Below are 16,312 nucleotides of genomic sequence, written 5' to 3'. Positions count from 1 at the left end.
AACAACTATTGTTGAACCCTCAGTAGTCTCACTAGAAGTCTCACGTAAAACAAGCTTATTTTATGGTTTATGATTCCTGATGTGGTCTTCTTCTAAGAAGATAGCATTTTTCGACACAAACACTTTGTTCTCACTCAGATCATAGAAGTATCCACCCCTCGTTTCCCTAGGGTAGCCTACAAAGAGGCAAACTTTCGAACGCAGTTCCAACTTTTTCGGGTTAGTCACAAGCACGTGCGTCAGACATCCCCAAATTATGAAGTGGCATAAACTACCTTTACGACCTCTTCATAGCTCAAAAGGGGTTGAGGGAACATTTTTCAGAATGTAATATGCAGTCTCCACCGCAAAACCCCAAAGCGAGTCTGGAAGATGAGCATAACTCATCATAGAACGAACCATGTCCAACAAGGTTATGTTTCTCCTTTTCTATACACCATTCTGCTGAGGTGTACCTGAGGCCGAGAGTTGGGGCGTAATTCCATGTTCTATCATATTGTTCTAGAATTGGAGGTCCATATACTCTCCACCACGATTAGATCGTAGTGTTTTTATCTTCTTACCTAACAAGTTTTCAACTTCAACCTTATACTCCTTGAACTTGTCAAGAGCTTCAGACTTACGTTGCATTAGGTATAGATACCCGTACCTTGAATAATCATCTATGAAAGAGATGAAATATTCATACCCACCTCAAGCTCTAACACTCATCGAACCACATAGGTCTGAATGTATAAGCTCCAAGGTTTCCTTGGCTCTGTAACCTTTTCCAGTAAAAGGTCGTTTGGTCATCTTGCCTTCAAGGCATGATTCACACATCGGCAAGGAGTTTTCTTCAAAGCTTTTTAGAAGTCCACATTTCACCAGCTGCTTAATCCTATTGAGGTTGATGTGACCTAACCTTAGATGCCAAAGATGAACGTTTTCCTTAGGAGAAACCTTTTGTCTTTTAGTTGTTGTCGCCATACTGAACATTTCAGTATTAAACAAGGCTTTTATGACTAACAACCTTAGTATATATAAGTTATTTTCCATTGAACCAAAACCAATCTCCATCTCATTCTTGAAAATAAACATTTTACTCTCAGAAAAGGAGACGGTATAACCTTGTTCATGAAACAAGAAACCAAAATTAAGTTTCTCTTGATATGAGGAACTACAAAAACATTATCCAGTACAGATAATGTTTCGTCCAAAAATAACTTCAGCATGCCTACAGCAATAATTGAAACAACCTCACCAATATCGATTCAAAGAGTCAACTCTCCCTGTGACAACGTTAGCAATGAACTAAATCCTTGATAGGAAGAACTAACATGTTTAGTAGCAGCCGAATCAAAGATCCAGGCAGAATTATCCTTCTCTACCAAACACGTCTCCAAGACAAATAAATCATATTTGTGTCTTTAGACTTCCTCCTCTTTCGGAGAGTAGTGGGATCAGTATCAGAACTTAAATAAGCTCCAAGTTCCATGTCAGAGAACACTTCTCATCAATGAACTTTAACAGACTCAGCAACACTTGTTGTCTCTTCCTGAAGGTTATCTTGGAAACCGACACTACTAGTTTTTTCATCCATCCCTTTGTGCTCAAAAAGTGAGAACTCACGTTCAAATAATTCTTGCAACGAGTCCATGATCTTACGTGAAATGACCATGTTCTCAGCCCTTTTGGCCAATGCATTAGGTATACTAGCAAAAATGTGAAGTCGGGCCAACGAATTAGTCTTCATCCACAACTCATATGCATTATGAACACTTCGCGATGCATCAAGGGTTGGGACTTGAGGACACTCCTCAACCATGACAAACTCGAGGTTGTTTACAACGAAATATGTTTTAATGGAATCTTCCACTGTATGTAATAGGTCAAACTAGAGGCATTTAACAGGAAAAAATTCATGTTGCTGAAAAAGAAACACATTCATCTACATTAGGTTTTAAGCAAATACTTGTTGAAAAACCAACATTCAATATGGTTTAGCAAAACTAAAATGAAGCCCGTGTGACATCTAGTTTCACAATGATGCTTCAAAGGTTTGGAACAAAAGCCATCAAAGGGTGGTCAATTTATCCCTCCTCTGAATTAAGACATTCTCAACCAACCATTAATACCATAACAACTTTTGCTCCTATAACGACTAGCCATCATTTATTTGGTCAAGAAATCATTAACTTACAATTTTTCGTAAGTGTGACCCGTCATTTTAGGCTCTAGAGTTCCGCCCCAAGCAGCCAATCCAAAGAAAAAATCCGATTGGGGCAAAAACCAAAGTGACCCTATCCATTTCTAGAGTTTACCTTGATATTGACCAACTACACAAAACCCATCCAAAGGGGGACGCTCCTAGGGCACTAATGAAGGAGACCGCAATATGTGTTGACACACACCCTTCACCCACTTACTATAAACATTCTCTCCGTCCACCTTAATATTGACTCATGAAAACACCATCCGAAAGGGGATGCTCCTAGGGCACCACGAGGCTAAGAATGAATCTCACGGCATGAACATTTAGGGAGAAACGTGAGTGGAATCATTGACATATTCTTTATATTTCTTCCTCTCCTTGAGTATTTTATAACCTAGGGTTTAGTTTACTTAGAAAAAACACGACTAAGAATTTTAAGTAACTTTTTATGTTTGCCCAAGAGTAACTTTTACCTTAGAAAGTTGAACAATTTTTTATCATCATCCATTAAATTCTTTAACGGAGTCTTTGATCAATTGTCGCATGCTTGTAGAAAATCTATCTAATTCACCTTTACAGGTAGGTTCCCAAGTAGAAGTGTTCTGTTTCCATCAGCTTAAGTACCCCATCCTAGGTAAAATCCGCCTTAGACAAAAGATCCCTTATAGATAGACTTAATACAATTTTAATCTTTTATGCCAATCAATTTAATCCTATTAAACCGATTTAAAAGATTAAACTTAGGTTACTAATCTCATTAGAACCTTAAACTTAGATCTATCTCAATCCAATTTTAAAACCCTTTTAAAACATGAGTTCGCCTAAGTTCGCATGCAACTCTTTCTTATCGATTTTAGTTCTAATTTCCAAGATAATGCTGATAACAGCAATAATGAAAATCATCCACAACATGAAGCAACACATATACAAGGCATTCATAACATTTACAAATAGGCCTAAGTGTCATGCTCCATGCATTGTTCATTCATTGCTACTTTTATATAACACTTATACAACCAAGTAATGAACCAAACACACATGCTTCCATACACTCTTATACTATAACTCTTATAATATAAAGATGATGCATGAATATGCTTACTGCATGCATAAATATAACTCTTATATTTCAGGATGCATGTGCATACTCTCTTGTAATTTCATCATGCCAAAAGCTATATTATAACACTTATAATATATGATAAATGAATAATTGCATAACCTAAGGTGGGTTTTAAATCTATATGTCATACACTATGGCATATAAACAACATACATCTCATGTATATTAAATAAAAGTTGATGAACCGAGATAATTGGCCTCAAAATCCTCAAAATCAAAGCTAACTATTACAAATAGCAAAAAGTCTCTGGTTCAAACAGGCGAACCGGATTTTGAACCATCCAGGCGAAGAAACCTGTCTCCTAGACCGTGTACCAAATACTTGTGATCACCTACACGAAAGAGTAAACGCTTTACTCAATCGTTTACCAATGCCTCCTGAGATAAACGATTGTTTAGTAACGATTATGTACCTTAACTATGCGATGAAGCATGAGGTACGCGATCGTGCAGTGCACAACGTACAATGCAAGCCTTAAGTGATCGAATAAATGACAACGATGCGGTGAAGCACAATCGTTTAAACGATCACTGAGTAAGCGCGAGGTATCGCATATCGGGTGATCGTGTAGTCAGTGACTATGCGATGAATCATGCTAACTATACGATCGTTTAGTGCGCTTGCCTTTTATCGATGAGCATCAAATGCTCTCTACGCGATTATTTACCTCCAACGTCCACACGATCGAGCAACCAATGCTACGCGATAAAGTAAACGCTTTACCCCATCATTTAGCATTAGTTAAACGATCGTTTAGTAAATACTACACGATGGCATAGAACTTTTCTACACAATCGAATTCCAACGATCATTTACATGAGGCTACACGATACGACCAATCTTTGGTCTTCTTCCTCGATGAGAACCGTATCTCCATGCTTCGAAACTTCATCACGAATGGCTCAACAAAGTCAAACATTTTGAATTACATACTCGATTGCATGTTAATTATGCCCAAAAACACAGGGGCCCTTACAAATTAACACTTTGTAAATTCAAAAATCTTTAAATAGACGCAATTAACTCGTAAACATTCATTAACAACCATTCACAAATGCATTTAACACTTAAACGCAATGCAAAAAACCCACCACGACTGTAAAAGAAATTTCAAAACAGAAGTGAAATTTGGAATATCAGAACAACCTAGCTCTAATACCAATTGAAGGAAATCGAGTGTGAGGATTTCAAAGCAGCGGAAGGATCGTTCCAAATTCCATTTGAAATTGAGCATAATCAATTATAATCTTAAAACGGAAACTAACAGGTCATGCACAAAACAAAATTACAGCATGCTTTCAAGAATGTCAAAGGATAAAGTATGTGTACCTCTGAAGAACAATTCTTCAAACTCTCTCGATCAATCCAAACGTGTCCAAGAACATCAACACAGCCCTCGAACGCAACGACCGGTGCACAGCACGATCAACAGCACGAACACAACGAATGGCCAATGCCTCCTCAAAACCAATCGAGTTGAATGAGGACAGCACCACAATGGCTACCTTGGTATTCTCGGTGTGAGAATCTAGGAGTTGTGGGCTCTATACGAACTTGGCTTGAGGAAGAGACTAGAGGACAACAATCGAGCAAGTGGGAGATAGGAAGCATCTATCGTATAGATGAATGCTCGATTGTGTAGTAAATGGCATCCTATCGTATAGATAAAGCCACACGATCGTTTAGCTACGATCAGCTGAATGAACTACTGTATAGTCAAACTCCACGATCGTTTAGTCTCTTTAAAGCTATCGCTTAGTGAAACATTTTCATTTGATAGCCTTCTCCGTTAATTCTTTCTGAAAGTAACAACTCTTCTAAAATTAAGAAAACATTTTTCCTTTTATCTCACGGTTACCATAAAACCACCAATAACCTCCCACTCAATTGGTTATTAGAGAAAAAGATTTAATTATCAAATAATTAATATTATTATAAATAAATATGATAATCAACTTACCATGTTATATTTATAACCTATAGTTTTAATATTTCATCTCATGAAACATATAAACCATAGTTATTTTTCTATTTTATGGTATTTAATGTAAATCATATTTACATTAATCCTCCACTTGATGTATCCCATACGCCACACCAATTATATCATATATAATTGAATTTTCTCTTGTTAATTTGAACACTTCAAACTAACTCCAAGAACTGATTCTCAACTTGAATCCATTGAGCTACCAAGGAGACCTTATGGCCCTGTAGCTTGAAGCTCCAATAGTACGTGAATAATTGACTTAAACTCTTTAGTCATGGGATCCACCATCCGTTAACTGTCGGGCACTCCACTAAAGACCAAAAGCTGCACTCTTCTCACTACAGATATATTTCTGTGTCCATATCAACCAATCAATAATGCAATAACCCTTCACAGATCGCTCGTAAGTACAGTTAGGCCAATTTACCGTTTTGCCCCTATAGTTATATCTAACTTCTTAAGTGCCACTGATTCCTCTAATGAACATAAGTCATAGTCCTACTATGATTGAGTCCTCTCTTCTAAAGAAAGGATGTGGCCACTATCAAGACCCAGAATCAGCCCTTAAGGGAGCAATCTATCTACTTACCCCTACTTCGGGGAAGGAGTGAATTTCATCTTGTACAACTGAGTTTCAGCTCCCCAATCAGACAAATCCCCAAAAAGGTAGGCATTGTTGAGTTAGCAATCGGGCCATTCTCACCCATACTAATCAAAGGACCGTTCTCAAAGGCAGAAGTTTCCAAAATACTCAGGATTAAAGTCATATCACCTATGGCCATTTAGGTGAGATGTAAGTATCAAGTATCAACAGTGTTAGATAAAGAGACTAGTCATCTCACCGTCCGATCTTATACAAACTCTTTGTATAGAACACCCTCGCTCGCATGTCTCCACATGAACGGTTAGGATCAAACCATTTGTAGTAGTTCACAACACTTGTAAACCTCTACAAAGTAGGTCGTATCCGTACTATCAACAGGATAAGGTATCCCTCTTTTATCCTTGTACTATAGAACTTTTTAGGTTATTACTTAAGGCATGATCCTCTTGTATAACTCATATACATGCTTAAGTTTACATACAATAGCCATGGATCTTTGTTCAGTATATGCAAATAAAATAACTCTTATTTTATTCATAACAATGTGTACAAAGTTTACAAACTACGAGACTCTAGGAGAATTAGAACACCAATCCCAACAGTCCCTTTGCCAGAACTTGCTGGGAAGAAAACTGAAGATGTTAAAAGTGTTAGTGATGATTCTTCTAAGACATCTGATTCTGAGTTTAGTCAAGGGGAGTCTGAGGATATCTCTAGTTCTCTAGAAGACAGTGTTTTGAAGAGCTCTTCTGATGTTGATAAATCTCCTCCTAGTAAAGTTACCCGAGCTACTATCATAACTCATGTTTTTCTCCCTCCAGACCTGCTTCTTTGAATGTGTTTTTTGTTCCATTGGATAGTGTGTCCTTTCATACTGAGTTAGGAGCTAGCCTGTGGAAATTTGTGATTCAAAGGAAGATTGTAGATGAAAAGGAACTGTTTGATCGAACTCAAGAATGTTTTGATCTCCTCAATCTAATTTTGCAACCTCAACTTGATAGGACTGTACTAAATTTGGGTCCTTTCTATTCTCAATTTGTTCGAGAATTTATTGTCAACCCTCTCTCCAGATTTTGACAATCCAAACAGTCTAGACTTCCAAAAAGTTCATGTTTGTCGTCATCCATTTGTCTTTAATGTTGATGTCATCACAACGAAAGCCTAACAAAAAGTTCATGTGCGTCGTCATCCATTTGCATAAATCTCGAAAAGATGACATTTCTTGAATGAGAAATTTTGGCCAATTAAATTTCACCACGTCATCACAACGAAAGACCAAGCTTACCTGAAAATTATAAATTGGACCAAGTCGTGTAATTTAAAATTACTCGGGTCCAGAGTCCACACCCAATTCAAGCCTATGGCAAAAACTTGAGCCAAAGGAATATTAGGCCCAAGCCTAACTTTAGCCCAAGTCCATATAAAGCCTATAGGAAATCTCTATAAACAGAGGTTTTCCCCTTTCATGTTGGGGATTGGAAGCATTAACAATGAAGTGCTAAAGCTCCAAAGATTTGAAAATTGAAGCTCAAAGATTTCAAGACTTTAAAGCTCTGATCGACCTCAAGATTACAACCTTATGCAGATTGCAAACTTAGAAGAATAAAACTTCCTTGAATTCCAAAAGACTACAACTTTAATCAATCTCAAGTTTACAACTTCCAAGGTTGAAGAAGAAGAGGAAGATAAGAACAAAAGGCTAAAGCTCTGAAAATTGAAATTCCAAAACTCTCAAGATCCAAAGGTGGAAGCTTTAAAGATGAGCTGAAGAACACAACTCATCCAAAGACCTGAATATCAGAAGACATACTAAAACTCTAAAGATCAAAAGATATATTAAAGCGCTAAAGATTTAAGCTCCCAAGATCCAAATACTGAAATTCCCAAGTTTTGAAAACCAACACTCTCAAACTCTCAAGTCCTAAGGACTGAAGCTTCTTAAGTTTCGAAGATTGCAGCACCCAAATTTTGAAAAACTGAATATCTAAACTATATGAAGCTTTAAAGATTAGAGGACTTCAACAAATTAACTGTATCTTCACAACCTTCAAGTTGAAGATTCAATCTCCTCAAATTGAAGAAAAGGCTTACAAGCCAATCAACAAACCGAAGGCCGATCCATGCCGATCAACAAGCCGAAGGCCGATCCAAGCCAATCAACAAGTCGAAGGCCGATTCAAGCCGATCAACAAGCCGGAGGTCGATCCAAGTTGATCAACAAGCCAAAGATCGATCCAAGTTGTTCAACGAGATAAATAAACTCAAAGGCCGATCCTCCAAGACGATCAATAAGCCAGAGGCCGATCCAAGTTATCAAACAAGATCAACACACCTAAAGGTCGATCCTCCAAGAAGATCAACAAGCCCAAAGATCGATCATCTAAGAAGATCAATGAGCTTAAGGATTAAAGTTCACTTTTCGAGAGAAAGAATCATAGGATCAAATATTTGAGATTGTACTCATTGTACTATACTGAAATTAATATGAATACAAAGTTCAAATTCTACGAATTAAATTTCTTTAGAAATCTCATCGAACAGTCATTAATTTGAAAAATGACGTGGCAATTTATGATTGGTCTAAAAATTCTCATTCAACAATAGACGTTAAAAAAAAAGGGGAAAAAAACAACCCTAGCAAATTTGAGTTTACAAAACTATTGGCCAAACATGCGTTTGATTAATAGCATTCTTTGAAGTGATTATGAAAAAATTAAAATTGTTTTTGTCATTTTTAAAACCACTCTGAAACATGTCTTTAATTATTCAAAATCAATTTTGATGATATGATCATAGAATTTAGAGTTTAAAATTAAACATTAAATTAATTTTGAGCGATTATAGCTATATGTGATTTTGAACATGACAAAAGTGATTTTGTCAATTTTAAACTCACTCCCAAACATGCTTTAAGCTACCCGTACTTAGACTTTCAAAACCATAATGTATAAAACACAGTTAAACATTACAATAGAGCTTCCATATGATTTTAATTTGTGGCCTATGAGCAGCTTGGGAATATGAAAATTGATCTTTAAAAAAAAAAAAAAAAATGAACAATACCAATATAAAAAAGAACAATACAAGTATTTCAGAAAGCCCAAAGAATCATTCAGCACTGCCAATGGATCTTAAAGAACCAATTGAATAATGTAAAAGAATCATATGGGCAGAGCATATTTACATGAAATAATTATTATACAACATGGTATAATGAACTCACTTTGAAAACAATCTATTTTAATTTCTAAAAGAATGAAATATGGTGAGCAGTAGCATTAACAATAGCATTGATATTCTTTCAACTCTTAGAGAAGAAGCTGAAGAAAGATCATGAGGCCCAACTGCATATATAGCTCCACTGTGTTCATCCCTCACCTTAATGCTTGAAGAGCCTGAAATTGGCCATTGAAACATATTGAGAGACAGAGAAAAGCCAACCAAATACATTAAAGCCATGTGGGTCTGGGCAAAAAGATTCATTTGAAAGCAACCAGCCACCTACCATCAAACTTTTTCTTGTCCTACCTAGCCTTATTTTATCTATAATTTTCCTATCATTTATGTCGCATTATACCAAATAAATTTATCTATTAGTCCAGCCAGCATGCTGCAATAATATTTTCATAAAGATATTAACAGCAGGAACTACTAAATACTAACAGAGGACATAATGAGAAACTTTTTGGAAGTTGACAGACAAAGTTCTATACTGAAATATAATTGTAATGGGAACTTTTGTGCTTTTGGAAAAATTGTACAGCACACAGCCTCCTCTTGGTCAAAACTACATCTTTTTAAGAATTTATAAGATGGCTAATTCAAGAAAAATTAGAATTACTAATATGATTATTAGAAGGGGCATATTAGTAAATAGTTAGTAAGTTTGCTAGGACTTTTAGTTATAAATAGAGGGAGGGGGTCAGTGAGGCAAGGAGTGGAGAATTTAGGAGCGACTAGCCCTCTCGAAAGGCTAAGTCATCTTTTTACTATTCTTATAATATTAAGACATACTTCCATATATTTCTAAATTTGAGTGTTCTGGAGTATTCTCTTGTTAGGTAGTAACGTAACAATTTTTTTTTAGATTTTAGCTCTTATTATCAAATTTGGATTGGAGTCCTTGCTTAGATCCCTCTTTGGATTGTCCGGTTCCGTTTTGTGAATCCCAAAATTTTAAAAAACTACTGTTTCCTGACCAGTTAAACTAAGTCGAATAAGTCTAAAATTCTTCAACGAACAATCAGAAAGCTGCTATAGGCATCACAGGCATGTAAATTTGTCCAACAGGAAGATATCAAACATGGAAAATAAGAGTCAGGTGTACAGGAAATCTAATGCTAAATAACTCACAATTATACTCGGTCCAACCGATGGTCTGATTTTCCAAGTCGTACAGCACAAGTCTATTTTGAAGCACCAAATCTGAAATCAGTAACAAATAGAAAAACTGGTTAAATGATAATGTGCACATCCCAAAAAAAACATTTAGTTTTATAACTTGGGGGTTAGAGTGAATAAATTTGGTCATAGATGGTCATAGGTGGTCGTAGATGACAGGACGTTTCAGTTGAATAATGCTAGTGTACTAATAAAATATGATATTCCAATAAATAGGCATTCATGAGTCAAGTTTCAAGACTAGGAATTGATAACGAAGTTCCAATATGAACAGAGCAAATTGCAGCAGCAGAATTTCATAATCAGAAGCTATGCAATATAATAGAAGGGTTTGTTGACTTTTAACTGACCTCCCAACAGAATCATATCCTTTCCATCCCTAGATTGGGCACCACTGTTTTGCCAACCCACACACCATTTATTAGTCTGCAAATGTGATGAGAAAGGTTAACAAAAATGGGTGCAGCAAGTGATCAAAATTTTAATTACAGCAAGTGAAAATTCAAAGGACCTATAAATAGACATAGTTTACCAACACAATTTGTTCAATATGAATTCTTGTTGAAGACATTGATGTATCAACCACTTGTGACAAGGAAATTTGTTTAGTTGAATGCTATAAGAAGCAACCCATCAACAAGAAATAAACTTAGACATGTTCTCATAAATTATCCCTGGGAAATTTTCGTAAATACCCTTTTTATACTATCCCCGTATCAAATCATCACTTCCATGCAGACATTTTCAAATTTAACATTCCTTAAGTTATATCAATTTTTTTTTTAAAGGCAGTTATTATTTGCATTAAGAACCCAGTGTCACCTTCAAATAATAAGCTTCCATTATTGACTTGACTAGCACTAAAACATGAGAAAAGAAATTCTAATCCAAGATTAAAGTTCGTCACACTTACATCAATATCAAATAGATACTCATGAGGATAAACTGTCAAAGACAGGGAATCTTCAAAATGAAATGTAACTGTAGGAAATCCATCGTCAACACTGCATGAAGAACATAAAAGCCAAATGAGAAACTTTCAAAACAAAAATGCTCAGATAGTGAACATTACTCAGACATTAATAAGAATATTCCAGTCTCAATACATGCAAGGATGTTTCCGTTAGGTAAAGGAAACTATGCTGTATCCTATCCCAAGGCCAACACTCATGGATAACAAAGTTTCAAGTTAAATTTTCAGCCTAGACTTCAACTCAGGATCCTAGAGGGTATCTCCTAAACAGACATCGAAGGTCGAACCATAAAATCTCTAATTTATATGTTTAACAAAGACCAATTGAACGAAGCCAGCTAGGTAAAGAGCTTACTTTCCATCGTACTCAAAGCAGGTAAATTGTTCTTCAACAGTATGTAACCTCAGTGTACTCTGCCTTGCAAAAATCTGGCAAAGCAAATATCTTTTCAGTTTCTGAAACACAAACTTTTAAAATTGTTTTTTGATAGGAAACAATGAACACAAACAATAACAAATATTTTTATAGTGTACCTTCGACATTAATGGTTCATAAATCACGTCTGGAAAATAAGCCAACGTTGTCCCACTGTCAATAATTGTTCCTTTCCTTAAATCAGTGTCAAAAACATCCGTTGGGAGATTCAGCACTTCATTGCCAACCTCAATTGCCTTCATAAACACATTGTAATGTGCCCTACAGTGCATGATGAAATAACTAAGTCCAAGGCTACGACCTAAGAAAAGAAAGCTAAATAATTAAAAAGAAAAATTTATAATGGATGCCTCGGGATTTTTCAATAAATTGGTGCCACATCAAGGCTTGGCAGTATTGGTTGAAAAAAAAATCTTCCTCAGCAGTCCCATTCCCTTTTGAAAGTTTCACATAGAAATGAAAAAAAAATTGTCCAAAATATGCTATTATCACAGCATTTGTGCTGGTTGAAGTAAACCAACATTTACAACTCAAGATGACAAAAAATACTAATGGCAAGGAAGTGTAACATACTGTTGCGGCACTAATGGAGTGGTGTGGACTTTTGGCTGCACCACCTCCCCAATGGCAAAGATTCCACCGCCATTATTATTGTCCAAGCAATGTGCAAAAATTCTTTTAACTTTTCCTGAAGAAGCCAGCTGTGAAATCATGGATGAATTTGCTTGTCCAAAACCAAGTATCCCATCAAGTGCAGCAGATGTTGCACCTAGTTGGCCAGATTGTTGAGCGCCACAACTATCCATGCATCCATCAAGGAAAACAAAATAAGCATGAAGAAATAAAAAGGCAGAAAATCAGAAATGATTGATGCGTTTAACAAAGTCATTGAATAGATGCGAAAAGAAACATAAAATGATTTAGACGTTTCGACCTTATAAGAAGTAATGTAATGCATTTATGGCATTTAAATATAACATCACAATTAGATAAGATGGGATGCTGGGATTTTATAACATCACACTTTTGATAAAAACTTATTAAAATACACTTGAAAAGCTATTTTGAATGGTTGTCAGACACTCCAATTTCTTCCAAAATGACTTATTTATTAAATTAAACACTTGAAAATATATTCCAAACGCACTCTATATTTATAATATATAATATATACTACTTCAAACACCAAACAGAGGACTGATTAGGTTTTCATATATTCACCTAAAAGCATATCTTTACTAATTCATTATAGATGTATAACATTTTCAAGATGCCATGAAATACAATTTCATACGAAAGAACTTGAACCTTTCTGTATAGTTCGTACTTCAAAAATCTAAACTTTGCAGATGTTAAAGCTCCGGTGACTAAAAGCATTTGAGAAACTAAATGCCCAAAACGACTTGAATTTACTTGTTCAAGGTATATTATATAAATAAAAACCATCCTAAAACACCTAAAACGGTATCTTTTGTTTGTCAAGACCATCACATTCTTCAAACTATTACCATTATTAGATTTAGCAACAGAACATCACAAAAGTTCAATTGCTCGAACAGTGCAAAAGTTAGAAATAATACAAAAAATGCTACGCTTACCCAAATACTATACTCCCATTTGTAGATGAAGTTTGAAAATTTCCTGTCACTCGATCAAGTACTACATGATCCTTCACGAAATATCCAGCAGTTGAGCTTCCATCTCCATATGCAACTCTATATTCACAGAGTAGTTCGGGTGTGCAACCAGGAATTGGACCATCATATGTGGAAGTGCAAAAATCTTGATTACAAGTTACACGGTTTGAAGTACTAGAGCTCGATGGATTGTATAGTGACAGTTCTATCTGTAACCCAATAGTCATATAATGAATGGGTTTTCAATAAATAATCAGAGTATTGCTTGTCAAACTTTGATCGATCCAATAAGATGGCAAGTGACAAATGTTCAATGTACTTCTGAATATAATGAAGAATTAAACAAGAATTTAAAGTTCAAGAAACGTACACCAAGATCACTTTTTTTGGGACAGTTTGTACAGCCTGCACAATTCACCCATAAGATGTCACTTCCTGTATCCACCTGTACATAATAGTCTTGTACTGGTGTCCCAAGCCCAATTTTAGCAAAATACAGCCTAATCCAACAGATATAGAAAAGAAAGCATATAAGTATTTCCAGTTTCCACCATCTAACAATAATATTATATAGAAAACTTTGAGGCGAGCATAACAAAATTAGACGAAAAAGCAAGGAGGAACAGCAACCCAGCTCCATAAGCAATGAAAAACTTTACCATTGATTTCACAAAGTCAAAACAAAAAGGAAAAGATGAAGATTCCATTCTGTATTTACATAAAAAAGAGGTAGAAAAGGATTCAATCACGTCTTTTTTAAAAAAAAAGATCATAATGGAATCTTATCTAAGATATGGAGTAAATTATCCACTAAACAAGCAATTAGAAATCAAGAGTACCGCATAAAAACTACAGAATTTTCAGTATACCAAACAATCACAACAGAAATCAAGACTGACCCAGATTCAGAAGGGTGTCCATTCCCACCCAATTCGAGATCAATAGCAGAAAGAAATCTACCACGACGGTGAATATCGTGGGCTTTGAATGCTTCCAAGGACCTCTCGCGACCCTTGAACTTGTGCTGAACCTTAAACACCAAATTGCAATCCCCACTTGGGAAAAAAGATATCACCAGCAAGAAGCTCACTACGACAAATCTAGCAATCTCCATAATCAAGACCAAACCCCCCAACAAATAGAAACAGAGATTCAAGCAAAACCCAGAACCTAAAATCAACTAAAACGACGCCCAACTCGAAGTTATGGGCTATTACAGTAATGGGTTATCAGAAAAATCCAGGATCATTTGATTAGAGAATAAATTGAAGAAACCAAACAAGAAACAGGGGGAATAGAATGAACCGCGTTGAGCAAAAGGAACAATGTATTGGTCAGAATTTTCAGTTGAATTTGAATAAACAAATAGAAAAAAACAGTTGGGTTGGACTTGGATTTGGATTTGGAATCGTCTTCTTCACGTCTCCATCTCTCAAATCTGGCAGTGCCTCTCTGTCAATTCAATTCCCTGACCTTACCGACATCCTTCGATTGTACTGTTTTGACTACAAGAACAGGCCCCAAAGAACAACTTCTCTACCAATTAATTACTCGAATAAAATTGAAAACAGAGAGAGAGAGAGAATTTAGTAAAGTCAATGAAGGGGTTTATTGGGTGATACCATTTTCAATGGAATGACGATGAGAGAAATTTAAGGTCCAAGTAACCTCAACTACAGAGTTTTTTTTCTTTCTTTTTCTTTTTCTTTTTCTTTTTTTCTTTTTTGTAAATTTCACTATTTTTGGGGGGTCTTGTCACTCTCAGTTAACAACTTTTTTGTTTGTTTTCTTTTAATAAATAGAAATATGTTTTGTTTTGTATTTTGTAAAATGTTATTATTAAAAAATGGTTTGCATTTATGGATACCGTTAAAAATGTGTGTTCCACTGTTCATCTGACTGATTTAGTTTATTTGTTAATTTCAGCCTTTCCTTAATTGTTAATTCAATTTTGTTTATTAAAAAAGTGAAATCCACATGACTTTGTTTATAAAAGAAAATTTGTAATTAGTGAATTATAATGGTTTGTTTAGCCTTCAATTTCAAACCTTTTATTATTTCTTTTTTAGAAAAAAATTCATTTTTAACAAAAATTTGACAAGTATACCAATTTAATCTCTAAATTTTTTATTTCATTAATTTAAATTTTAAAATTTGCAAATTTTACTAATATTAATTTTAAACTTTCGATTTCATCAATTTAAGTCTCAAACTTGAATAAATGTATCCATTTGCATTCTTGATAATTTTGGTTTCAATTCTCCTTATAATAATTTCCTCACACATACCTAAAATCACAATTACTTATTTGTTATTTATTAAAAAAAATAAAATTGTTAAGAAAAAATTATAGTACTCGCTAGAGCATTTTCTAATTTCAAAGCAAGGTTTTTTTTTCACTTCTTATCATATATGACTACTTTTTTTCCCATTTCATTAACGAAGAGGTTTTTAATTTTAAGGTATGTTATACTCAATACATTGCCTTTTGATTTATAAAACTTATTTGCACCAATTTGTTCCCAATAAGGTAATCTTGTTCTCAAATCAGTCGTCAGTATCGGTTTGTTGTTCTGTTTATTTTTTGTTGGTTCTGAGTCTGATTTTTCCTCCATTTGCAACAACAAATACACGACTTTCACAATCTCCCTTGTCAAAATTTGTCTCCCTCCTACAGCAATGTCATCTTCATCCTTCGTAAAGTAGTCATAGGGCTCAAAAGGTTGGCTAGAACTAGGTTGCTTAGTCCTTCACTACCTTTTCTCCTATTATCGTCAACATTTTAGTTGAGCTTAAACTCCTCACTACCAAAGTCGAAGAACCTTCCTCACATATTTTGTCATTGGTAATGGTACCAATAGCAAGGAGAATACAAAACATCCATTTGTTTTCATGTGGGTCCTACTTTTGAGAGTTGCGGTCTTAGTTTGCATAATGGATGTCACCTAATGTAGAA

The 16,312-nt window shown here is 35.1% G+C and overlaps 1 protein-coding gene across 1 annotated transcript; it reads right to left on the bottom strand.

Annotated features, from left to right (window-relative positions):
• Positions 1 to 8,945: 8,945 nt before the first annotated feature.
• On the bottom strand, positions 8,946 to 14,988 carry LOC120080476 (aspartic proteinase 39-like). The gene is made up of 10 exons (XM_039035137.1): positions 14,256 to 14,988; positions 13,727 to 13,856; positions 13,318 to 13,565; positions 12,293 to 12,517; positions 11,818 to 11,980; positions 11,639 to 11,712; positions 11,224 to 11,314; positions 10,661 to 10,736; positions 10,263 to 10,334; positions 8,946 to 9,304 (listed from the first exon to the last, which is right to left on the bottom strand). Exons 1-10 carry the CDS (start codon positions 14,468 to 14,470, stop codon positions 9,150 to 9,152), a joined length of 1,449 nt encoding a protein of 482 aa, XP_038891065.1. The 5' UTR covers positions 14,471 to 14,988; the 3' UTR covers positions 8,946 to 9,149.
• Between the last annotated feature and the right edge of the window lie 1,324 nt (positions 14,989 to 16,312).

The sequence above is a fragment of the Benincasa hispida genome, chromosome 6, assembly GCF_009727055.1.
Source record: "Benincasa hispida cultivar B227 chromosome 6, ASM972705v1, whole genome shotgun sequence".
Classification (NCBI taxonomy): Eukaryota; Viridiplantae; Streptophyta; class Magnoliopsida; order Cucurbitales; family Cucurbitaceae; genus Benincasa; species Benincasa hispida.
Note: the sequence above shows the minus strand (reverse complement) of the source record. Positions and strands in the feature narration are given on the sequence as shown.